A 23,963-nucleotide genomic window follows, 5' to 3' on the forward strand; every position below is an offset into this window, starting at 1 on the left:
TCCAGGGTTTTGAACTTAAAAGCATATAGCGGTGTTTAATAACACTCAAGACGACCAAAAAACACAAAGTGATTTAGTGAATAAAGTTGTCTTAGAATTGTCTATGAGATTCCTAGAAAAGTCGAACATACATGTATAATAGTTCGTGACCTTTTTCTGATACTGAGCTGGGTAATTTTGCAAACCAAGTTTGCATACCTCCGTCAGTCCATAAAACAGAACCAATGAGTTCGTATACCTAATTTGCATACCTTGGACGTTCGTGAGTGACAGACTTGAAGGGTTTGCAAATTGGGTTCCCAAACTTTGGCATTTCATGACCGACAGGCCCAAGGGGTTTGCAAACCTTCGCAGTTCACAAATTCAGTAGATAGTAGTTTGCAAATCGGGCTTGCGAAACTATGTTAATTCCCGAATTTAGTAGTAAAGGTACGTAAACCGGGTTTCCAAACCTCTACAGTTCTTGGAGTGCAAACTAAATTTTTGTAACACAAACAAGTATGTACCTTTTGCTAGTTAGTTCATAGCTCTCACAATTGATTTGAAACTATCTTAATAATCATAAACAATCATTGTTTCTTGGGAAATTTCCAAATTGAAAGAAAGGGTGAAACTATGTATTGAGCCTGATCAAGTATCTGTTGATAAAGGAAGATATCAAAGACTTGTGGGAAGATTTAACTATCTCGCACAAGGCCAGATCTTGCTTATGCACTTAGTGTTGTTAGCCAATTTGTGCACAATCAAAGCGAGCAACACATGGATGCAATTATGCGATATTTGAAGTCTGCTCCTGGAAAAGGGATTTATTCTCTAAAAATGAAGATTGTCGAAGAATTGTGGCATATACAGATTCAGACAATGCAGGAGAAATAGATGGCAGACGTTCTACTGCGGGCTACTTTACCTTTGTGGGAGGTAACCTAGTTACATGGAGAAGCAAAAAACATGATGTTTTTTCATGTTCAAGTGCAGAGGCTGAATTTAGAGGTATGGCGAACGATATTTGTGAAACTTTCTGGTTAAAGTTTCTTCTCAAGGATTTGGGTTTTTTTTGTTAAGGAACCGATTCTTTTATATTGTGATAATAAAGTTGCACGTGATATAACTCATAATCCTGTACAACATGATCGTACTAAACATGTGGAGGTTGATAGATTTTTCATAAAAGAGAAGATGGACAAGAAGATTATTGAGCTACCGCCGATTCGTTCTGAAGATCATCTTGCTGACATCCTTACTCACTCAGTATCGAGTAAGAAGTACTTAAGTTTTCTGGACAAGTTGGGCATGTGTGATATCTATGCACCAACTTGAGGGGGAGTGTTTGGTGGGCCCGGGAAAGCGTATAAAATTGAAGCGAAATGAAACGGGCCTACAGTAATACCGCAAGTGCACGGTCGTCAGTTGTAGCTCGTGCAAGTACGGGTCGATCCACAGAGACTGGGTGTGTTTGGAGTTCTCTAGCTATTTTGGGCTCTAATTTGTTGTTGGTTAACTATGAAGCCTTTTGGGCTTTGGGCTTAGGGTACCTTTGGATTATAGGCTTGTTTGATAATGAAGTGCTTTAGGCCTTGGGCCTTTGAAGCAAAATGAAATGGGCTTGGTTTCAGTGAACTGATTTGAGCTTTGGGCTCAACAGTTCAACTGTGAATTGGGCTCAGCTTTTGGAATTACCAGTGAGTGGGCTTTGAACCTGGGCTTTTAGCCTTTGGTTTCAATGAACTGAACTTGGGCTCAGTGTTGAAGTGAGCTTTGGAGCAGCAGCAGACAAGGCTGGGCTGGAGAAGAAGCAACAGCAGCAGTGGTGGCTTCTGCAGCAGCAGAAGCAGTGCACAGCAGCAGCACAACAACAGCAAGTAGTAGCAGCAGCAGAACAAGGAGTAGTTGAAGTAGCAGGAGCAAATAGCAAACAAAATGAAGGACAAGTGAAAGTAAAACAGTGGCAGTGAAGGAATGAGGAAAAGTGACAGTGCAATGAAACTAAACAAGAACAATGGAACCAAGGCCTAAGCCAAGGGCAGGGGTGTGAAGAAGACAGTGAAGTAAAAAAAGGAAGGAAAAAAGCAAAGCCAAGGCAATGGCTTTAGGCATTCATCTAGAGTGGGAAGAGAACCAGCTTGCTCACAGTCACTAGTGAGCACTAGTTTCTCCCCACTGCTCAATCAACTCAATGCTCTAAGGCTCTAACCTAGCATTGACACACAACAGTAAACTAATCCTAACATTTGAGAAGCTAACAGTTGACAAAACAAGAGAGCCTAGGCATACAACTAGAGTGGGAAGAGAACCAGTTTGCTCACAGTCACTAGTGAGCACTAGTTTCTCCCCACTGCTCAATCAACTCAATGCTCTAAGGCTTTAGCCTAACATTCACACAAAACAGTAAACATCACAGAGATAACATAATAACATACACAAATCAGGAGCATTTACAGTGAAATTAAACAGTGAAACATTCTAATTAAACTATCCTAACATAGATTAAACAATGAAACATTAACAAAATTTACAAAATAAAATTAACAGTAACACAGACAATTAACAGCAAACACTAAGAATAAAATTGAAAATTGAAATTAACTGAATTTGAAATTAAAACTAACCTAAACATGGAATTAAACAATAAAGTATGGAATTGAAATTTGGACAGTGGCAGCAAATGAAGAACCCTAAATTAACAGAACCCTAACTGTTTATGAAATTGAAATTAGAATTTTACAAACTAAAATTAAACCTAATTGGTAACTTGGCTAGTCCAAGAACAAGTTTTAACATCCTACATCAGTTCCTATTTATAGTTTACAACAAAACCCTAAATTAAAAATCCCCAATTTTGCAAACCCTAATTTTTAAATTCCAAATTAAACTCACTGATTTCTGAATTTGTCTCCCCTGTGCTCGACCCATGCTTTTTCTGACCTTCCTGCTCCTCTCTCATGCTTCAATTGACGCCTCTGCAACCCTAGCTCGAGTTATTTTACTCACCCCAAAACCTAGGGTTTCAGTGGTTGTGAGATGGGGAAAATAACTAGGCTAGGGAGATGGGTTTGAGGTGTTGTCGGGTGGTTGTGGTGGTGGTGTGGTTCGAGAAGAAGGTGTAGCTGGTGGAGGTGATGGAGTTGCAGAGCAGCTCTCTGTTGTTTGGGAAGAAGAGAGGAAGAACCCGATGGAGAAGAAGGGTCCGTTTGGTTGGGTAATAGGGTTCAGTGACTAGGGTGTGAAGCAGGGATAGCGAACTTTGATGACATCGAGTAAATAGCGTTGGATGATCCCATATAGATTGAATCGAACGGATACGATGGAGAGGTATGTGGCGACCGTTGGATTATGAGATACAACAAAATTGACGACACCAGATGGAGTTAGGTGTTGTAGTGTTAAGCGGAAATATCGAGGTTTGATGCGCAGGCAAAGAAGCGACCGTAGGATCTAAATGTGATCTAATCTGAAGGCTTGGAATTTAGGTACTATGGTGTTTTGCAGGGACTTCAGATTTTGATGAACGATGAAGAAGCGACCATTGGATGATGAGATGGATCCGATCTAACGGCTGAGAATGGAGGCGGGTATGGATATAGAAAATGGGTTTGGGTAAGGGTTTTGGGCCTTGGGTATGCCAAGCCCATATCTTCTTTAAGAACAATTCTTCCTTCTTGAGCCCATTCCTAGCTTTTTGGACGTGCGCTCCATTCTTTGCGACTTCCTTGCGTAATTTCTTCCGGCTTTTCACTACTTTTCTGCTCTTTTCCGCTCTGCTATTCATCCAAACTTTATTTATTACCTAAAAATGCAAAAATAAGTAAGAAAAATATTTATTCTTGAAAACAATGAAAATACAGAATATGAGATAAAATGTAGAATTACTGCACAAAAGATGAGTTAAATGCCAACAAAAAGGGATAAATATATACATTATTTGGCACTCATCAAATACCCCCAAACCTGAATTTTACTTGTCCTCAAGTAAAACAAAACTAAGGAAATCCTACCTATACCACTGTCGCTGGTCTCTCGAATGCATTTAGCGTATGCACTAAGCCTTTTAAACCACTAAGTGTCCCTAGTGGACGAGTTGAAGTCTCGTGAAGGTTTGCTTGGAACGTACCTACAAAGTTCTAGGTCAAAATATAAGCTCAGATTCCATCAAATGTGACATGTGCAAGTCAGTTTAAGCTCACAGCAAAATGGAGATGTCAATCTAGCTATCAAAGGCACAATCCTAGCACTGATAACAAAAAAAAAGACATGTGATAAGAGTGTAAAGTGTATCTACACATGTGTAAAGAAAGATCTGAAGTTATGACTACTAATCACCAAGAGATAGTTTCTCAGGTTAAGAACCAAGGTCGAAATCTAGCTAGCTGTCCGGACTTTACGAGAATTGTGAATGAGTTGGAGGTATTTCACAATCACTCGCGTTGTACATCAATGGCATACACCCTCCTTGCTTATTACAATAAAACACAAAAGATGACTCTTTACATGACTCTTATTTACATTGACTACTCTCTTTTATTTTTGGAACAAGAGAGGATGGAATTGATAAATACTTGATTGATTTTTTCATTTTTTTTTCATTCTTTTTTTTTTTTTCATTCATTTTTTTTTTCTGAATATATACATCATTTTTTTTTTTTTGACTAGGAAACACTTTTGATACATATACAAAAGGAAACAAAAGATTACATGACACTTTGCAAGAGGTAGCCCTTTTTGATGCACCCAGTTAAATTCGATGGTTGTCTTTCTTAATGTAACCTCCACCTTCTATCCCAACCAACCAAAGAACAAGCTAGTCAAGTTTCGTTCAGTATTCTAAAGTGATTGGCAATCGTGACTTCCTATCAAACACCTTGAAGATCGAGGCTATACATGTATTGGTAGATCGTGCGCGTGCAAATTTCTTATCACTATGTGAATTGTGCTAGAATCAGGGTGCCTAAATATCTAGATTAAGACTCCTAATAATTACATATTTGCACAAGAGTCAACATTTCAAGGTAAATGAGCTCCATTTTTTATGATTTTTCATTTTTTAATTTTTATTGGAATTTTTCAATTTTTTCAAAAAGATGGAGTTTTGTTTTCAATTATGGCATATTATTGTGGTATCTACTCTATACCCCCAAACCTAAACTAAACATTGTCCTCAATGTTTCAAAATATGGAAAGAATTAAAATGCAACATATGGAAAGGGACATGCTGAGTAGAGTAAAAGGAGAGAGAATACCCGATTTCGGCGAAAGCAGAATTAAAACTCCGTTATCCAAGGCAAAACTCCAACATATTCGGAGTCCAATGGATGAGCACAAAATATATACAAAAGGAAATTTAACTAACACATTATCTACAAGAAAATTTGGTTTTTAATGGGATTGACTTTTTGGGAAAAATATTTGGTTTTAATAGGTTTGGATTTTTTTTAGGAAAAATTTGGTTTTGTTGGGAGACATTTGGCTTTGATGGGAAAAAGAAAAATTTTGGTTTTTTAGGGAAACATTTGGAAAACTTTGGTTTTTATGGGAGAAATTTTTGGTTTTTGAAATTGGGAGCAAGCCCACTGTTGGTCCTCTAATGGAATGGGAGGAAGGCTGCGGCCCACGAAACACTAAGTTTTAATTTTGAAAGTTTAATTTGGCCCAGTTGGTTAAGGCCCGACGTTTGTTTTAAAACTTTGATTTCGAGGTCCACTCTTGAGTGGAAACAAGCCCACAATCGGTTACAAGCTCAGCTGGGTTTAAACCCAGAATACAAGATACAAGTCCAATTTAAACAAGCCCACAAAAATTAAATACACAAGCCCATAATCAATGTAAACAAACAAGCCCACAAATAAATTATTACAAACCCAACAGAAAATAAGAGAAGCCCAAAAATTGGCTTTAATATTACAAGCCCACAATTAAAAATTGGAAGCCCACAATTCGGGTTCTCTTAAATGGGTTACCTTTTAAGCACAGCCCAGCTGCTCTGATATTGTTGCAAAAACCCAGTTGGGCTTTGGTTCTTTTCCTTGGTGGCGTCCCAGCAGAGGAAAAACGGGTTCAGAACAGCAGGTCCAACAGCAAATGAAGTGAAGCAGATGCAGATGCAAATGCTATGCAGTGAAATGCAAATATAGCTAATAAAACTACAAGAAAAACACAGCACCAATCCCCGGCAGCGGCGCCAAAAACTTGGTGGGCCCGGGAAAACGTATAAAATTGAAGCGAAATGAAACGGGCCTACAGTAATACCGCAAGTGCACGGTCGTCAGTTGTAGCTCGTGCAAGTACGGGTCGATCCACAGAGACTGGGTGTGTTTGGAGTTCTCTAGCTATTTTGGGCTCTAATTTGTTGTTGGTTAACTATGAAGCCTTTTGGGCTTTGGGCTTAGGGTACCTTTGGATTATAGGCTTGTTTGATAATGAAGTGCTTTAGGCCTTGGGCCTTTGAAGCAAAATGAAATGGGCTTGGTTTCAGTGAACTGATTTGAGCTTTGGGCTCAACAGTTCAACTGTGAATTGGGCTCAGCTTTTGGAATTACCAGTGAGTGGGCTTTGAACCTGGGCTTTTAGCCTTTGGTTTCAATGAACTGAACTTGGGCTCAGTGTTGAAGTGAGCTTTGGAGCAGCAGCAGACAAGGCTGGGCTGGAGAAGAAGCAGCAGCAGCAGTGGTGGCTTCTGCAGCAGCAGAAGCAGTGCACAGCAGCAGCACAACAACAGCAAGTAGTAGCAGCAGCAGAACAAGGAGTAGTTGAAGTAGCAGGAGCAAATAGCAAACAAAATGAAGGACAAGTGAAAGTAAAACAGTGGCAGTGAAGGAATGAGGAAAAGTGACAGTGCAATGAAACTAAACAAGAACAATGGAACCAAGGCCTAAGCCAAGGGCAGGGGTGTGAAGAAGACAGTGAAGTAAAAAAAAGGAAGGAAAAAAGCAAAGCCAAGGCAATGGCTTTAGGCATTCATCTAGAGTGGGAAGAGAACCAGCTTGCTCACAGTCACTAGTGAGCACTAGTTTCTCCCCACTGCTCAATCAACTCAATGCTCTAAGGCTCTAACCTAGCATTGACACACAACAGTAAACTAATCCTAACATTTGAGAAGCTAACAGTTGACAAAACAAGAGAGCCTAGGCATACAACTAGAGTGGGAAGAGAACCAGTTTGCTCACAGTCACTAGTGAGCACTAGTTTCTCCCCACTGCTCAATCAACTCAATGCTCTAAGGCTTTAGCCTAACATTCACACAAAACAGTAAACATCACAGAGATAACATAGTAACATACACAAATCAGGAGCATTTACAGTGAAACATTCTAATTAAACTATCCTAACATAGATTAAACAATGAAACATTAACAAAATTTACAAAATAAAATTAACAGTAACACAGACAATTAACAGCAAACACTAAGAATAAAATTGAAAATTGAAATTAACTGAATTTGAAATTAAAACTAACCTAAACATGGAATTAAACAATAAAGTATGGAATTGAAATTTGGACAGTGGCAGCAAATGAAGAACCCTAAATTAACAGAACCCTAACTGTTTATGAAATTGAAATTAGAATTTTACAAACTAAAATTAAACCTAATTGGTAACTTGGCTAGTCCAAGAACAAGTTTTAACATCCTACATCAGTTCCTATTTATAGTTTACAACAAAACCCTAAATTGAAAATCCCCAATTTTGCAAACCCTAATTTTTAAATTCCAAATTAAACTCACTGATTTCTGAATTTGTCTCCCCTGTGCTCGACCCATGCTTTTTCTGACCTTCCTGCTCCTCTCTCATGCTTCAATTGACGCCTCTGCAACCCTAGATCGAGTTATTTTACTCACCCCAAAACCTAGGGTTTCAGTGGTTGTGAGATGGGGAAAATAACTAGGCTAGGGAGATGGGTTTGAGGTGTTGTCGGGTGGTTGTGGTGGTGGTGTGGTTCGAGAAGAAGGTGTAGCTGGTGGAGGTGATGGAGTTGCAGAGCAGCTCTCTATTGTTTGGGAAGAAGAGAGGAAGAACCCGATGGAGAAGAAGGGTCCGTTTGGTTGGGTAATAGGGTTCGGTGACTAGGGTGTGAAGCAGGGATAGCGAACTTTGATGACATCGAGTAAATAGCGTTGGATGATCCCATATAGATTGAATCGAACGGATACGATGGAGAGGTATGTGGCGACCGTTGGATTATGAGATACAACAAAATTGACGACACCAGATGGAGTTAGGTGTTGTAGTGTTAAGCGGAAATATCGAGGTTTGATGCGCAGGCAAAGAAGCGACCGTAGGATCTAAATGTGATCTAATCTGAAGGCTTGGAATTTAGGTACTATGGTGTTTTGCAGGGACTTCAGATTTTGATGAACGATGAAGAAGCGACCATTGGATGATGAGATGGATCCGATCTAACGGCTGAGAATGGAGGCGGGTATGGATATAGAAAATGGGTTTGGGTAAGGGTTTTGGGCCTTGGGTATGCCAAGCCCATATCTTCTTTAAGAACAATTCTTCCTTCTTGAGCCCATTCCTAGCTTTTTGGACGTGCGCTCCATTCTTTGCGTCTTCCTTGCGTAATTTCTTCCGGCTTTTCACTACTTTTCTGCTCTTTTCCGCTCTGTTATTCATCCAAAATTTATTTATTACCTAAAAATGCAAAATTAAGTAAGAAAAATATTTATTCTTGAAAACAATGAAAATACAGAATATGAGATAAAATGTAGAATTACTGCACAAAAGATGAGTTAAATGCCAACAAAAAGGGATAAATATATACATTATTTGGCACTCATCAGTGTTGCATTCTATTTTTAGAATAGATACTCTAGGGGTGGAAGTCCTAGGAGAATCGCGAGGAGGGGGAAACGTGACCCAAAAGACACTTGGTGGTGGAACACCGAAGTGCAACAAGCCATCAAAGACAAGAAAGATTGTTTCAGGGAGGCACATGAACATAAAAGCGAAGAGAATCTACAGAAGTATAAGGCGGCTAAGTATCGGGAGAAACGGACGGTGAGCATTGCGAAGGCACGTGCCTACGATAGCTTCTACCAAAAACTTAGCACGAGTGAGGGAGAGAAGGATATCTACAAGATTGCTCGACTAAAGGAGAAGAAGACATGCAATGTAATCCAGGTTAAATGCATCAAGGATGCAGAAGACCGAGTTATGACAGAGGATGCAGAGATAAAGGAGCGGTGAAAGGAGTACTTCGACGGAATTTTCAACGCAGGAAGTGATACTCGTACAATCGATCTTGGAGGCCCTATCGACCCGGCATATGCGAGAGAGGAAGCCAATTTCAGAGACATGCTGGCGACGGAAGTGAAGGAAGCCTTGAGAGGGACCAAAAATGGAAAGGCGTTGGGACCTGGCAACATCCCTATCGAAGTGTGGAAATGTCTGGGAGATGAAGGGATAGCCTGGTAGACCATGCTGTTCAATAAAATTGTCCAGTCAAATCGGATACCTAATGATTGGCGAAGAAGCGTTATCGTTCCTAAAAAACGGGGGTCTAACAACCACACCCAAGATTTCGCTTAGCAATCTGTATGGACAAACTCCAATATACTTTCTAGAGAATCAACTAGACAGTCAGACTCAATCTAGATAAAAGTATATCAAAGAGTTTATATCTCAATCTCTCGATTTGATATATACTCAAGTAAATAGAAATCTGCGAGTCTTTATCAAAGAGAGATAACTTGGATGGTAACAAAGACCAATATCCAAGTGTCAATCAATTTAAATCAACAACCAAAAGGTCGGATATTCTAATTGATTGAACAACGCACAACCTGTATTATTTCAATTATATAAACAAATATAATGCGGAATAGAAATAACAAAGACACCAGAATTTTGTTGACGAGAAAACCTCAAATGCAGAAAAACCCCGGGACCTAGTCCAGATTGAACACACACTGTATTAATCCGCTACAGACACTAGCCTACTCCAAATTAACTTCGTTCTGGACTATAGTTGAACCCCAATCAATCTTACACTGATCAAAGGTACATTTATGCTCTTATGTCTCTGATCCCAGCAGAGTACTGCGCACTTGATTCCCTTAGCTGATCTCACCCACAACTAAGAGTTGCTACGACCCAAAGTCGAAGACTTTAATAAACAAATCTGTATCACACAGAAAAGTCTACGGTAATAGATAAATCCGTCTCCCAAGAATATACCTACGAGTTTTGTTCCGTCTTTTGATAAATCAAGGTGAACAGGAACCAATCAATAATAACAGACTTATATTCCCGAAGAACAACTTAGTATTATCAATCACCTCATAATAATCTTAATCGAAGCAGCGAAAAAAGATATTGTGGAATCACAAACAATGAGACGAAGTTTGTTTGTGATCACTTTTCTATCTTGCCTATCGGAGATATAAAATCTCAAGCCAATTATTTAATTGTACTCGTACGATAGAATATGCAAGATCAGATCACACAACTACTAGAAAAGTAGTATCGGTCTGGCTTCACAATCCCAGTGAAGTATTTAAGTCGTTAACCTGGTTTAGAATAAGAAACCAAAGGTTAAAGGAGAATCGACTCTAGCTTAGCACAACTAGTATCAGACAGAATGTGTGGGGATTAGGTTTCCCAGTTGATAGAGTTCTCCCTTATATACACTTTCAAATCAGGGTTTGCAATCAATGTTAGCTTAGTAACAAAGCATTCGATATTCACCGTTAGATGAAAACCTGATTAGATTCAAGCTAATATTTCTCAACCGTTAGACCGAAAACTTATCTTGTCACACACAAATGAAATGTCCAATTGTGGGTTTATGAACCGTACCCAAACATTAACATTTGTTGGTTCAACAAGTCAACCAAATGGTTAGCCATATGATTACTCTCATATCAACCTTATTCTTCTTCACCATAACTAGTTCAAATGACTCAAATGAACTAGTTAGAGAGTTGTTCAATTGCAAGGAAATCTTATGTAACTACACAATTGAAGCAAAATCGGTTTGATTCACTCGAATCGTTTCATGAACTTTATAGCCACGGTTTGCAAAAGAATTCCTTAGTTTATTTAAACATTAGTTCAAGAACAACCGAATTTAGATATAACCTACTCAAGTTCGCGGACTGGGTTCGCGGACTTAAGCTCATGGAAGGAGTACACGAACTCCAGCAGAAAATCTCGGGTCGAGAAGTTCCGCAAGTTCGTGGACTTGGCTCACGCCACTTCCATTTCTCTTGATCAACAAAGTTCGTAAACTTTGGTTCAAGGAATAAGGACTTATACATATATGTGTTTCCACAAAAATGCTTATATCCTACCAATGGTTATGTAATCTAAACTCTCATTTCAGTCGTTGAAATATTCTCAGAGGACGGATATAGCCGTTATTCACAGACCATTTTTCGCCAGAGAAATTTTCAAAGTGATTGAAACATAACATGACTTTCGTCACTTGGTAAAGATGAATTCGGCTAAAGAGAAAGCTTACCAACACATATTTCGAGAAATAGATAGGCGAGATAAACTCGGCTCGAAATAGCAAATGTGTATAATGAAAGTCTATATATATCAAAACGACTTTTGTCTCAAGAGTAGGAGATAGAAAAGATAGACTTTTGAGTGACAGATAAGTTCAAGTCTCCACATACCTTTTAGTCGATGAAGATCCACCAGTTCCTTGAGTAGTCCTTCGTCTTGTATGATGATTGTCATGGAGTACTTGATCTCAACTACACTTTCTATCCTAATCCAAGACCTTTAGCTATGTAGGCTAGAAATCAAGACTTATAGTTTTGATCACTAATATTGACAAACATGCTTGAGATAGCAACGCATGCGAGTTCGACCGAGCAATGCTCTAATAGTGCCTATCTTCAAAAACAAGGGGGATATCCAGAACTGCTCGACAGAGGTATTAAATTGATGAGTCATACCATGAAGCTTTGGGAAAGGGTCATCGATCGTCGACTACGAAAGGATACGCGTGTCTCGAAAAACCAGTTCGGCTTTATTCCCGGAAGATCGACAATGGAGGCAATTTTCCTGATAAGACAGCTTATGGAAATATGCCGGGAACAAATGCGGGACCTGCATATGGCATTCATTGACCTCGAGAAAGCTTATGACATACTTCCGCGAGAGGTGCTGTGGTGGACGCTGGAAAAGAAGAGAGTGCCACAGAAGTACATTAACTTAATTAAGGATGTGTACGAGGGAGCTGTCACTGGTGTTCGAACCTGTGACGATGTTTCGAGTGATTTCCCGATCAAGATAGGTCTACACCAAGGATCAACCTTGAGTCCTTATCTATTTTCTCTAGTGATGGATCAAGTAACGAGGGACATATAAGGTGAGATCCCATGGTGTATGCTCTTTGCAGATGATGTGGCGCTAATTGGAGAGTCCAAGACAGAGGTGGAGGAGAAGCTTGAGTGATGACGGCAAACTCTGAAATCGAAGGGATTCAGACTTAGAAGGAACAATACTGAATACCTAAGGTGTGACTTCGACGATCCCAGACCGGATGTTGGGGATGTTTTGCTCGACGGACAACTAGTGCCTAAAAAGGATTCCTTTAAATATCTGGGTTCGATGATCCAAAGCGATGGTGGTATTGAAGAGGACATTCGACATCAAACCCAAGCAGGATGGTCAAAATGGAGATTGGATAAAGGTGTCATGTGTGACCGGAGAGTCCCCCTTAAGATGAAAGGCAAGTTCTACAAAACGGCGATTCGACCCGTGATGCTTTATGGCGCTGAGTGCTGGGCGACGAAGGATCGGGACGTCAAACAACTGAGCAAAACTGAGATGCGCATGATGCGATGGGATTGCGGATACACGAGACACGATCGCATCCGGAATGAATACGTTCGCAAGAAGCTGAAGGTAGCACCAATCAAGGAGATGCTCTCCCAACATCGGTTGCGTTGGTTTGGGCACTTACGACGAAGACCTCCTGATGTGCTGGTTCGAGTAGGACGTGTCTTGTGCGGTGAGGGCAGGATGAAACGTAGAGGACGACCGAAACTTACGTGGGATGAGTCGGTGAAACATGACCTGGAGAAGCGGAATTTGGCTGAGGAAGATGCTTTGGATAGACAGAAATGGAGAACAACGATCCACATGGAAGAGGTAGGATTTCGGTTCCCGGATTGAGTTGGACCGTGTTTGTTTGTTCGCGCACAACGTGTCCATTTGGAACGATTTGTCTCGGCAGCTCGTGTTTCTCTCGTCACCACTGACTTGAGTTGCTAGTTCTTCCTGAGAAGGTTTTTGCTCGACGGACAATTCGTGTTGGCGTATGAGTGGTATTTGGTTCTCAAGTGCTTGTTGGCTCCCCGCCCCGAGTGGTGAACGATAAGCCCGATTACCTCTTCATGCCCGTGTTATGCCCAAATTTTGTTCCTATGTTGCTTATTTATCGAGAAGATATCGATGGTGCCCCCATTTGTTGCCTAATCTTATCTATCGTTGGTAAGATAGATCTTTCGCGCACAGCGTGCCTGCTTGAAACAACCTGTTCCTGGTGTTCGTGCTCGCCTGGGCTTGAAAGCGTGGCTGGCTTGTTCTACTGGAAACAGTCGTTCCTTGATGGACAATGCATGTTGGTGTACGAGTGGTGTTTGGTCTTCGGTGCTGGTTGGCTCCCCATTCCACGCGACGATAACAAGCCCGACTACCTCTTCAGCTCCTTCCTTGAGTCGTCTTAGGGAAAGACTCGTTTGATCCATGTGCCTAGCTGTCGAAAAGGTATCGATTATTACCCCTTGAAACGGTGAACATGTGAAATCATCCTATCATATTGTGAAGGGAGGGACCCCCTCCTGTAGCTATGCAAGGCAGCAGGATCGTGAAAGGGGAGACTCCACCCTATAGCCCTGCAAGCCCAGGACAGAGATTTAGTGGGTATGCTATTTTAACGGTCGCGAATGCGTAAACCCTACTAAAATAGTGTGTCCACTCCCTGTTCCACCCGCAACACAGAATGTGCCAAGGATTTACTACTGTCTCCGTACAAGTTGCTCAGGCTGGCGAGCCGGCATAGAAACTTAGCCATATCTTAGAAATAAGATCTTCACGAGATACTATCTCTGCCCTACCTGGTACTTACTACAGGAAAAGGGGCTTCGGATATCGGACTCACCTTATTTAATATATTTCCTAGTTTATAGGTCTTTCCTATATTGAGAATATTGGGCTCTATATATATAGTATGAGCTATGTAACCAATTGAGTAACCAAAAATAATAGGAGATTCTTTTATATCTTTATCTTTGAAATTAAACGACTCAGACAATCGATTAGGAAATAGGAAATTGATTGATATACTATTCACTTTCACTGGTTGTTCCGTAGCAGGTTAAGCACTCTGTCAATCTGTCTTATTCAGAAAGGGATTAGGTTTGAAAATTCAACAAGTGAGGGATGGAACACTTGAAATGCTGTCACACTGGTGACTGACCTGTCTTCCCTAGATATCTAATTTCCAAATACTCGGCACAAAACCATATTTATAAATTTTAAGCGCTGGCCTGCTAGATCATTACCCATGATAAGCTATGATGTGAAAAACATAGAAACAAGGAGGCAAGTAAGATAAAAACAAAAGCAAATGTTTCTTTTTGCTTGTCTTTTTTGAAGGCCATTTTCACTGTGGAATTTATACTTTATACAAGTTCTTTCTGACTGTAGTGTAGCAGGCCTTCACTTTTATGCCTCGAAAAAAAATGTTTTATTTTAATACAGAAAAAAAAAAGGATAACCGGAAAGAAAAAAAAACTGTTTCAAAGCAAAATGTTACTCGCGGTGGAATGTAGTTTGAAATAGTTGTTTGTACGTGATGTCATCATGGAAGCACTGCTTGCTTCACTATTACTTTCGGGCACACGAAACTCCGATTGATTGAACAAGATCGAGATCCACTAACAGTAACAACTACTGACGATTGAGACCTTTCAACAATTTTGCGGGATGTGCGCGCGTGATGCTTGGTTCAGATATAAACGCACCTTGGCTCTTCATGACAATCCCAGTTCAAACAAGAGATGAAATAAACCCCGTTAACTGAGCTAGCTAGTATGGGAAAACCACGACCCATAATAATCTTTTAGTAAAACCTTTGTTTTCTCTTCCAGTGTCAGCATGTAACCGGCCACATTTCAATACCTGTAACAAATAATTCTTTTAAAAATTAACCCATTGTTTACCCATGAACGGAAGCGTGTGCAGGAAACTCAAAAGTCTCGAAAATCATATACTTGCCAACCAAGTCATCATGTCTGACAGACACCTTGTCAGATTGGCCAAAACAAGCAAGCAAGACCTACCTACGATAGTCTAAAACTATTCCTGACTACAGTGACTTCTCACCTAAGTGAATGCAAGCTTCTAACGTACAAAAACAAACCCTAGCAAGATATCTCCTCTCTATAAATTGAACCCACACTACATTTTCTTCTACCACCTCACATTTCAACAAGCCGTTGAGACATAAATTTATTAGTCATGAATTCATCTCCTCAACCTATTCAGTCTCAGTCTCCATCATCCGACGCATCTCCGGTTGCAGTAGAAGTGAATAAGCCGAGTGTGAAATTGTATGGTTCATGGGCTAGTTCATATACTCATAGGGTAAAACTTGCTCTGAAACTAAAAGGAGTAGAATATGAATACATGGAGGAAGATCTTACTAACAAGAGTGAACAACTCTTGTTGTATAACCCGGTTCACAAAAAGATTCCCATTCTTGTCCACAATGAAAACCCCGTCGCGGAATCTATGGTCATTCTTCACTATATTGACGAGGCTTGGACCGGAACTCAACACCCGATCCTGTCTACAACTGATCCTTATGAAAATGCTAAAATACGATTTTGGTCTCACTTCATTGATAATAAGGTATGTTTTACTTTTGATTAGTCGTCTAATGTAGTGAGTGATTAATAGTTTTTGTGTGCAAATTATCAGAACCATGCCTTAATGTTCCTTACCCAAAGATTACCATGGGCATGTTTTTTCATTTTTGAAGTGTCTGGCTCACCATACCCCGGTCTAACACTTCTAATTACTTATTTTCTATGGCTGGTGGTGCAGTTAGGTCCCTCTGTCGGAGCAGTCTTCCAATCTGTAGGGGAAGAACAGACAGCTGCAGTGGAGCAAGTGCACAACTACCTGAAACTTCTTGAAGACGAGCTAGAACACGGCTTCTTCAAAGGCAGACGATTCTTTGGTGGCGAAAAAATTGGGTTCCTGGACATTGTTCTCGGATGTGGATCTTACTGGCTTTGGGTGTTTGAGGAAGTTGCTGGGATTAAGCTGGTAGATTCCGGCACATATCCTAGATTTGAGTCATGGCTTCGAGATTTTGAAGAACAAAATGAGGTCAAAGAAACAATTCCTGCCACTGATAAGCTCCTTGAATATGCGAAAGGCCTTCGCCAAATAATACTTGAACATGTCAAGGCTTGACTGGAGATAACATATTATGTTTAAGGTGTCATTAAGAGTATTTCGTGGTGTTCTAGTTTCAAGGTAGCAATATTAAATTTGTACTATGTAATAGTTAGCTCTGTTTGGGTAATTGAAGTTTATTGTCTTAACTTTTGACGGAGCATATGCAATGGTAAATCATATTATCACAGTAACAGTATTTCAACTAGTAGAGCGAAAAGATTGTCTAATTCTAATCGACAAGAGAAAAATCAACACATCGATTCAAATGACACATAGAATTACAATACATTTGAAGAGCTCAAAATCTGCAATGAGAAAACAAATGTGTTTCTCACCTTTCCAGTGCAGCAAATTTACATCATCGATCTAGTGTTGATACTCTACAATCTGCAGATATTAAAAGAACAAAGCTGTTGATACTCTACAATCTGCAGATATTAAAAGAACAAAGCGAGAGAAAAATGAAACCAAAAGAATAGAACAAAAAAGATACAGGTATTACACTCTTAATTCTCGGAACAAATGCTTTGATTTCGACCATGGAACAATTGTTGAAGGTCTTTTAGTACCAGTCAGAGAGAACCGCCATGACTTGTGCAACTTCAATCTGATAGCAGGAACTTTTCGTGACACTGCCTGCCATATCATTTGAACGGCGTCGTTTTCTTTTGATGGGTATTGAAATTCGTATAACCCTTCAATTTCTTTCAACTTGTTCCACATCCTAGTCCACTCGTCCTTGCTGATATTCCTAATTAGATTTATAAGGAACTTTTCCTTGATAGCATCGGAAGTGCGTACAAATATGCAAAACTCAGAGTAGTCAAGAACGTCTTCGTAGGGAAGTTCTATCTCATCGCTGATTATTACAGGGACACAATGGCTTGCGATTGCATCAAATAGACGATTAGATGATGGGGTATCACCTGCAATGTTAAGGCAGAACTTTGAGGCATGCATACCCTTGGTAGCTGAGTGGACCCCATCCTTTTGAACACTTCCAAAAGAGAAGTGAACATCTTTTTCGTCTTTCAGAAGATAAAATAGCTCCTGTCTCACGAACCCACCCTGAGGAACAAAAACGAACACAATTAAACTCCAACTGTTCAATCATTCCAATAATGAATCAAGATTCTTCATTTTGTAATAATGTAAATACGATGAAAAATGTGGTAAAACTTCTGATAACCAAAACTAATTTTGGTTTGTTGGAGAGACATGCTTAGATCTTTTTTGCTTGACACGACTGAAAAGGTACATCCTAACCATCTAACCTACAGACAAAGTTTTCTCCCTGACAATGAAAGAACGGTAATGAACTTGAGACATTCAACCTTTTCACTAACTCTAAATCATGTCACCCTTTTCAACATTTCAAAAACAACAAAATTCGTTTGCACTCTCCAGGACCCCTTTTCAGCAAGAAGGATCCACCTCCCATCACTTCTTAACATCAGGTAACAACAGTAATTAAAAATCCAATCACATCTCCCCCTGCAATTATCTTCTTTGAAATTTCGAGCCAGCAACAATCATTAGAGTTTACCAATCACCAGTATCAATACATTTTTCTCTCTCGCTCTGTGCTATATTTATATTTTGTAGGTCGCTAAACAGAATATCAGCTATTGTTCTAATGTTTTTATCAATTTTTGAGAGTCTAAGCTTTAAGTAAATGGAGAAAAGAAACGCATAGACATTTGTACTGTTTCATTCGAGATGGAATACCTAAAGTTTTTCTATAGTTTGCAACTTTGCATTTAAAGATTGCTCTATGGTGATCTAAATACTGTCTTTATACAAAACGCATGTAAAGAAATACACGGCCGATAACAGTTTGTTTCAATTTGAAGATAAAGCATGACTGACAGATAAATTAGCTATAGGAGATATATCATCGAAATTAAAAAAGAAAGCCAGCTAACTGATATGAGAAGAAACATGAAGAGGGTACTTACATCTTTCCTGTAAATAGCTCCTTGAAAATACAATAAAGTTGGCCTATCGTCGTATCCAGATGAATCATCAATAAACGTTCTGATAACGTGCTTGTAAGGCGCAATCACATCTTTCTCAACGTTAGCTATATTTGGAGGATACCTTCCAAAATCCGACAGTATGAACATAGCTGGCCACAGCTTCATTCTTGCGTCTAACATACTATTCGGATGATGTGCCAAGATTACATGATCTCGTCCTCCTGACCTTTTCCATTCCTCTTGCTCAGTCAAAAACTTCACTAATTTATCTTGTAGCAAATAATTTACACTCTTCTTATGAGGCGACTTTGACTTGGAATAACGGTTATAACTCAAAGAAGAAAAGAATGGGACAAAGACAACATCAGCCTCGCTAGAGTTAAATACTCTTACTGCACTTCGAGCCCCATTACGATTAGGAAAATTTGAAGAGAGAAGATCTAATGTAAGCCAATATTCAATGCTGTGTTGCAAGTTCAACCCACCAGGATAATCAGGAATTTTAGTTTGGATATCAGGCCAAACTTTCCCCCCTTCAGGTTTCCAATCTAAGAGCCCAAAATGGAATTCAGGATGTAAGTCATACATGAACACTTTTAAAGCAATTTTATTGTAAGCACAGCTCGCAACATCCTTAACCACTAATGCTGCTTCTAGACTTCCGTCCGAAGAATCTGAGGAATCAGATGTTGTCTCCAAAGGATCCCTCATTGAGGGTTGGACATCATTTGGGTTTCTCGATTGGGGATTCCCATTATCAATTGTTGCCAAATTTTTTGAACTAGTGAAGGATGTGTAGTCAATCAATTGAGGATGCCCAGTTGACCGTAAGACAAAGAACCACGAGAAGATGAAAACAATGGTTGAAACCATGAAAAGAAAGATCAATGACTTTCTAGAAATAGATCCAGATGAATGGCTATTCTTATCAGCCATCTTCATTCTAAGCCAGAATAATCACCACTAACAAATATTTGACATTGAAATAAATGAAACAGCTGAAAAATCCTAAAATTTAATCACCATTAACATAAACACAAATACATTACCAAAATACTCTTCTGATAATTTCTGGAAATAAATCACGATACCTTATTGTCAGCCATTTGAGCATTCAAAACTTCGTTTTTAATGTTCTCAGAATATCATTCATGACCCATTACTCAATATAACTTCATGTCTCTAAAAACCCATGAATCTTCGACATTCAATAGAAAAAGAGACTAACCCAACAAGGAAGTAGCTGACATTAACGATAGTATCCCAACAACCCTTAAGAGAAGGGAGAAACAGAGAGAAACTAGAGGAATGGAATAAAGAAAGCTGGATTTGATGATGAAAAGGGGTGAAATTGATAAAACAAAAAAAAAATCAATCAATGCTATTGATACTGTGTAGAAAAATTGAGGGACAAGACATGGTTGATCGAAGCTCTCTCTTCTCCAGTGCCTTTCTCTCTCTTCTCCAGTGCCTTTCTCTCTCCTCCTTTTTTTCTTTCTACTTTTCTTTCTCTATTTGTTTGCTGAAAGAAAGATATGAAAGAGAGGCGCAAGTATCGGGGTCTAATCTGTTGAACCGGCACGTTGCTCTGTACTTACTCCGTCTCTTGCCTTTCCTCGCTGAATCTTGAGGTTCAGGAGCGAAATATTCACGCTACTATGTTTACTCTTACCAATCACGACCGGTTAATATACATTTCAAATTAATCTTAACCTTACATGAGGAACTGTCGGTAAATGTCCCAAGCTAACTTTGAATGACAAGTTCTTTTACAATTTTACAAGTAGCAAGTCTGATTTAAAATAGCAAGTTCTTTTACACTTTACGCTGCGTCTAACAGTGGCAGACTGGGAAGTCAAGTCCCTGTATGTGGCCTCGAGGGTGTTGGGGTTCCGTAAATATGGTTCTAGAATTATGAAAGCATACCTTGTGGTGTTTTCCGATTTTTAGGGTTTCTAATTAAGATTTTGGGGAAGGTTTTGGTTGTGGATGTAACCTATAAAGGGTAGGTGAACCACGTAATTTTTGTGTCTTATGTAATTGTCTATTGTCATATTGATTATATATTCATGCTAGTATTATCAATCATGTTAATCTAAAGATGTAAGTAAAGGATTCAAGCTAAGTTATCTAAAGTAGGATGTTTCATGGAATTTACTTCTATGGAAACATATCGGTTCAAGATGAACGTAACCTAGATTTTCCGACAAGTGGTGCGGTAAACGTGGATAAAGATGACAGTGATTCTGTCATATGAACAAGAGGTTTTAAAGAAGAGAAAGTCTTGGTTCGTAGCGGAAGGACATAGTTTATGAAGATAATGAGTTGGTCAAGGTCTAACAAAGAGTGGGATGACATCACCGAAAACTTTGTTTCATATGACTATGATTCGTGTTGAAGGTATTTTCATTACGTGAGAGATCGTTCGTAGGTTTAATTGGCGTCTCGAGTACTGTCAAGAGAGTGTTACTGAATCATGGTGGTGCTATGTGACGATCGTTCATACACAACATATGAAGTTTTTTGCATGTTTTGTCTACATAAAGGATGACTCAAGATTGTTGGTTCCCGGAGTTGTTGAAATCCATCTGAAATTATTTGATGGATTAGATCAAACAATATCAAGTGTTAGGCATTTGTCGAAGAAGACGTATTCTACAAAAGTTAAAACAATGAGTCATCACTGCACGAAGTAGTTTGATACAATTCATGCAGAAACTTGCATAAATTATATGAAGAAGTTGTTTGTAGTGATGCCAGAAGATTGAAAGATAGTTTATTCCGGTGGTGCAAGTGCAAATGAGGAATTTTTGGCTTGAGTGTGGTTCAAGCTCAAAGTACAAGACAACTTTGATTCGTGCTAGTAATGATGTCTGGGAGGATGGCCTTGTATAAGGTGTTAATAATCCTTGCCTTGTTGGAGTGAAGATGGATGTTTTGTTAACGTCACAAAAGGTGATGATTGCTGGGTTTTTTCCTGTAAATATGGTTATGGAATTCTCTGAAGCATAACTTGGGGTGTTTCCTAGGTTACGTGGTTTCCAAGTTTAGGGTCTCCTAATTAAGGCATGGGGATATTCTAACAAGTTCTCTAAGACTGGGGGATCAAGGATGTATCTACTATATAAAAGGGCTTATATCCTCTTGGCAATCCTCTTGGCAAGGGGTGAGGGTCACAACCATCGCGTCCTAGAATGGTTGGTGATGGGAAAAATGTACGTGGGAAGACAGATTTGTAATGATAGAATTCATGATGTTCTTCATGTTCTTATGATTGAGATTTATGAAAGAAGAAGAATAAAGTAATGGGTAAGCTCTTCGTAATATGTCTTGTTGTTTCTAAGTTGTTTATCACTAGTGGTTATATAACTAGTTGGTTATATGAAGTGTGTCGATGTAATAGCCTGTTATGATAATGAAATATTATCAGAGAGGTTTTAACCATGGATGTACCCTACAAAGGTTAGGTGAACCACGTAATCTTTGTGTCTTGTATTATTGTCTATTGTCGCATTGATTATATATTCGTGCTAGTATTATCAATCATGCAAATCTAAAGATGTAAGTAAAGGATTCGAGCTAAGTTATCTAAAATGGGATGTTTCATGGAATTTACTTCCATGAAAAATGTCGGTTCGAGATGAACGCAACCTCGGTTTCCCGACAGTGGTATCTAGTGGCTCTTAGAGCAAGCATTATGGTGGAAATATCCGGTTTATCTTGAATACGGGGAAGAACAATTATTATATTCTCGTTTTTTTCCCCACATTCTAATCAGAAAGTGTTCTTCATGGAAGCGAGTTGAATTGTTTTTTTTTTGTTTTTCACTTGCACATGTGAGATGTGCTTCATGAACTTACCAACGTTAAAAAGCATTTTTTGCTGCTTATTAATCTTTTTTATATGCCTTTTTGCTTCTTGTCGTGTTTTCTGTGTTAATCATATCTATATTTTCGTTCCCGTCGTTTACGAAAATAATATTATTAAAGATCATATCAAATATTAAATAACCAGTTTGTAATTGACGTTCACAACGTTTGGTGAACTTTGCAATGACATTGTATATTTTCTAAAAAGGCTGAATAACCACTTATCTAGGTTCAATATTCATGCTAAGAAATGTAATTTTTTTCTTTCACAGATTAGGGATAGTTATACAAAAATGCATTGCGTCCCAACTAGCGGCCAGGATTCCAACTAGTTTCCTGTAGTTTCTTGAAATTATTTAATTAGCATACTAAGCATTATTCTTAAATTAAATATCAAATTAAAGAAAAATTGTAGGAAAAAATCTAAATGTTACTACCACATCAAGATCGATATCGCCGTTCAACTGCCTCGATTTTCTCACATGATTGCACAGAAACAACCTAACAACCCTGAACATCATGTCTTCCGAAGTTTAGTGTCTTTTCAATGAATTTTGCATCAATTTTCTCAAAAAATTTAAGTCCTTGCTGTCGAAGATTATTGATTCTTGCGTAAAATGTACGTAATTTCTGCAAACTGATTCATCTTCTTCTATAAGAAACTTTGAACCAAACTTTATTGTTATTTTGAGGAGGTTGGGCAGCAAAATACATATTGCAGGACATTCGTAAGAAATTACTGAAAACAGAAGAAATTTGTGTGAGAATTGAGGTGCAGAATTAAGACAAGGTGTAGGTTGAAATAAGTTTCGATTGGATACATATAAGAGATTCAATTAGAGACGTTGGATGATACTGCCATTAGCGGCAATATGATTTCCGAACATCAAATACATAGACACTTGGTAGAGTCTTTGCCATGACAAGAAAACCCTCAAATTGTTGGTTTCCTAAATGATTTTGCAAATCTGCAAACCCATGGCGGACTCAAATTGGAAATTTCCAATCCAAAGGACTTTCTATTAGACCTTCATTTAATCTTTTTTTGAAAAGAAAAAGAAATACATATAGCATAAGCGGATAGTGATTGAAAAAGCGGGGGTCTGACAACCTCACCCAATATTTCGCTTAGCAATCTGTATGGACTAACTCCAATATACTTTCAAGATAATCAACTAGACAGTCAGACTTAATCTTAAGAAAAAGTATATCAAAGAGTTATATCTCAATTTCTCAATTCAAACCGCAATCAAACAAATAGTAATTTGCGAGCCTGATTGAATATAAGAGAAATAACTTGAACGGTACCAAAGACCAATGTTCAAGGATCAATCAATTTCAATCAACAACAAAAGGTTGGATTTACCAATTGATCGATTCAACGCACAACCTGTGATATTTCATCTATATAACAAAATATAATGCGGAAAAGAAATAACACAGACACCAGAAGTTTTGTTAACGAGGAAACCGCATATGCAGAAAAACCCCGGGACCTAGTCCAGATTTGAACACCACACTGCATTAAGCCGCTACAAACACTAGCCTACTACCAATGAACTTCGGACTAGAATGTAGTTGAGCCCTAATCAATCTCACATTGATCAAGGTACAGTTGCGTTCCTTACGCCTCAAGAACCACGCTGGATTCTGCGCACTTGATTCCCTTAGCTGATTTCACCCACAACTAAGA

The 23,963-nt window shown here is 38.9% G+C and overlaps 2 protein-coding genes and 1 pseudogene across 3 annotated transcripts; 2 read left to right on the top strand and 1 right to left on the bottom strand.

Moving 5' to 3' along the window:
* Positions 1 to 876: 876 nt before the first annotated feature.
* On the top strand, positions 877 to 13,125 carry LOC113312895 (annotated as a pseudogene).
* Positions 13,126 to 15,431: 2,306 nt separating this feature from the next.
* On the top strand, positions 15,432 to 16,609 carry LOC113309905 (probable glutathione S-transferase). Its single transcript, XM_026558424.1, has 2 exons — positions 15,432 to 15,867; positions 16,063 to 16,609. The coding sequence occupies exons 1-2, from the start codon at positions 15,475 to 15,477 to the stop codon at positions 16,435 to 16,437; spliced, it is 768 nt and encodes a 255-aa protein (XP_026414209.1). The 5' UTR covers positions 15,432 to 15,474; the 3' UTR covers positions 16,438 to 16,609.
* Positions 16,602 to 19,918, bottom strand: LOC113309904 (probable arabinosyltransferase ARAD1). 2 transcript variants are annotated; one of them, XM_026558422.1, is made up of 3 exons: positions 18,381 to 19,918; positions 16,925 to 17,490; positions 16,602 to 16,809 (listed from the first exon to the last, which is right to left on the bottom strand). In XM_026558422.1, exons 1-3 carry the CDS (start codon positions 19,341 to 19,343, stop codon positions 16,803 to 16,805), a joined length of 1,536 nt encoding a protein of 511 aa, XP_026414207.1. In that variant the 5' UTR covers positions 19,344 to 19,918; the 3' UTR covers positions 16,602 to 16,802. The 2 variants fall into 2 exon arrangements, with proteins under 2 accessions (XP_026414207.1, XP_026414208.1); XM_026558423.1 differs by having other exon boundaries at positions 16,602 to 16,850.
* Positions 19,919 to 23,963: the final 4,045 nt, after the last annotated feature.

Source organism: Papaver somniferum, chromosome 9 (assembly GCF_003573695.1).
Source record: "Papaver somniferum cultivar HN1 chromosome 9, ASM357369v1, whole genome shotgun sequence".
Taxonomy (NCBI): domain Eukaryota; kingdom Viridiplantae; phylum Streptophyta; class Magnoliopsida; order Ranunculales; family Papaveraceae; genus Papaver; species Papaver somniferum.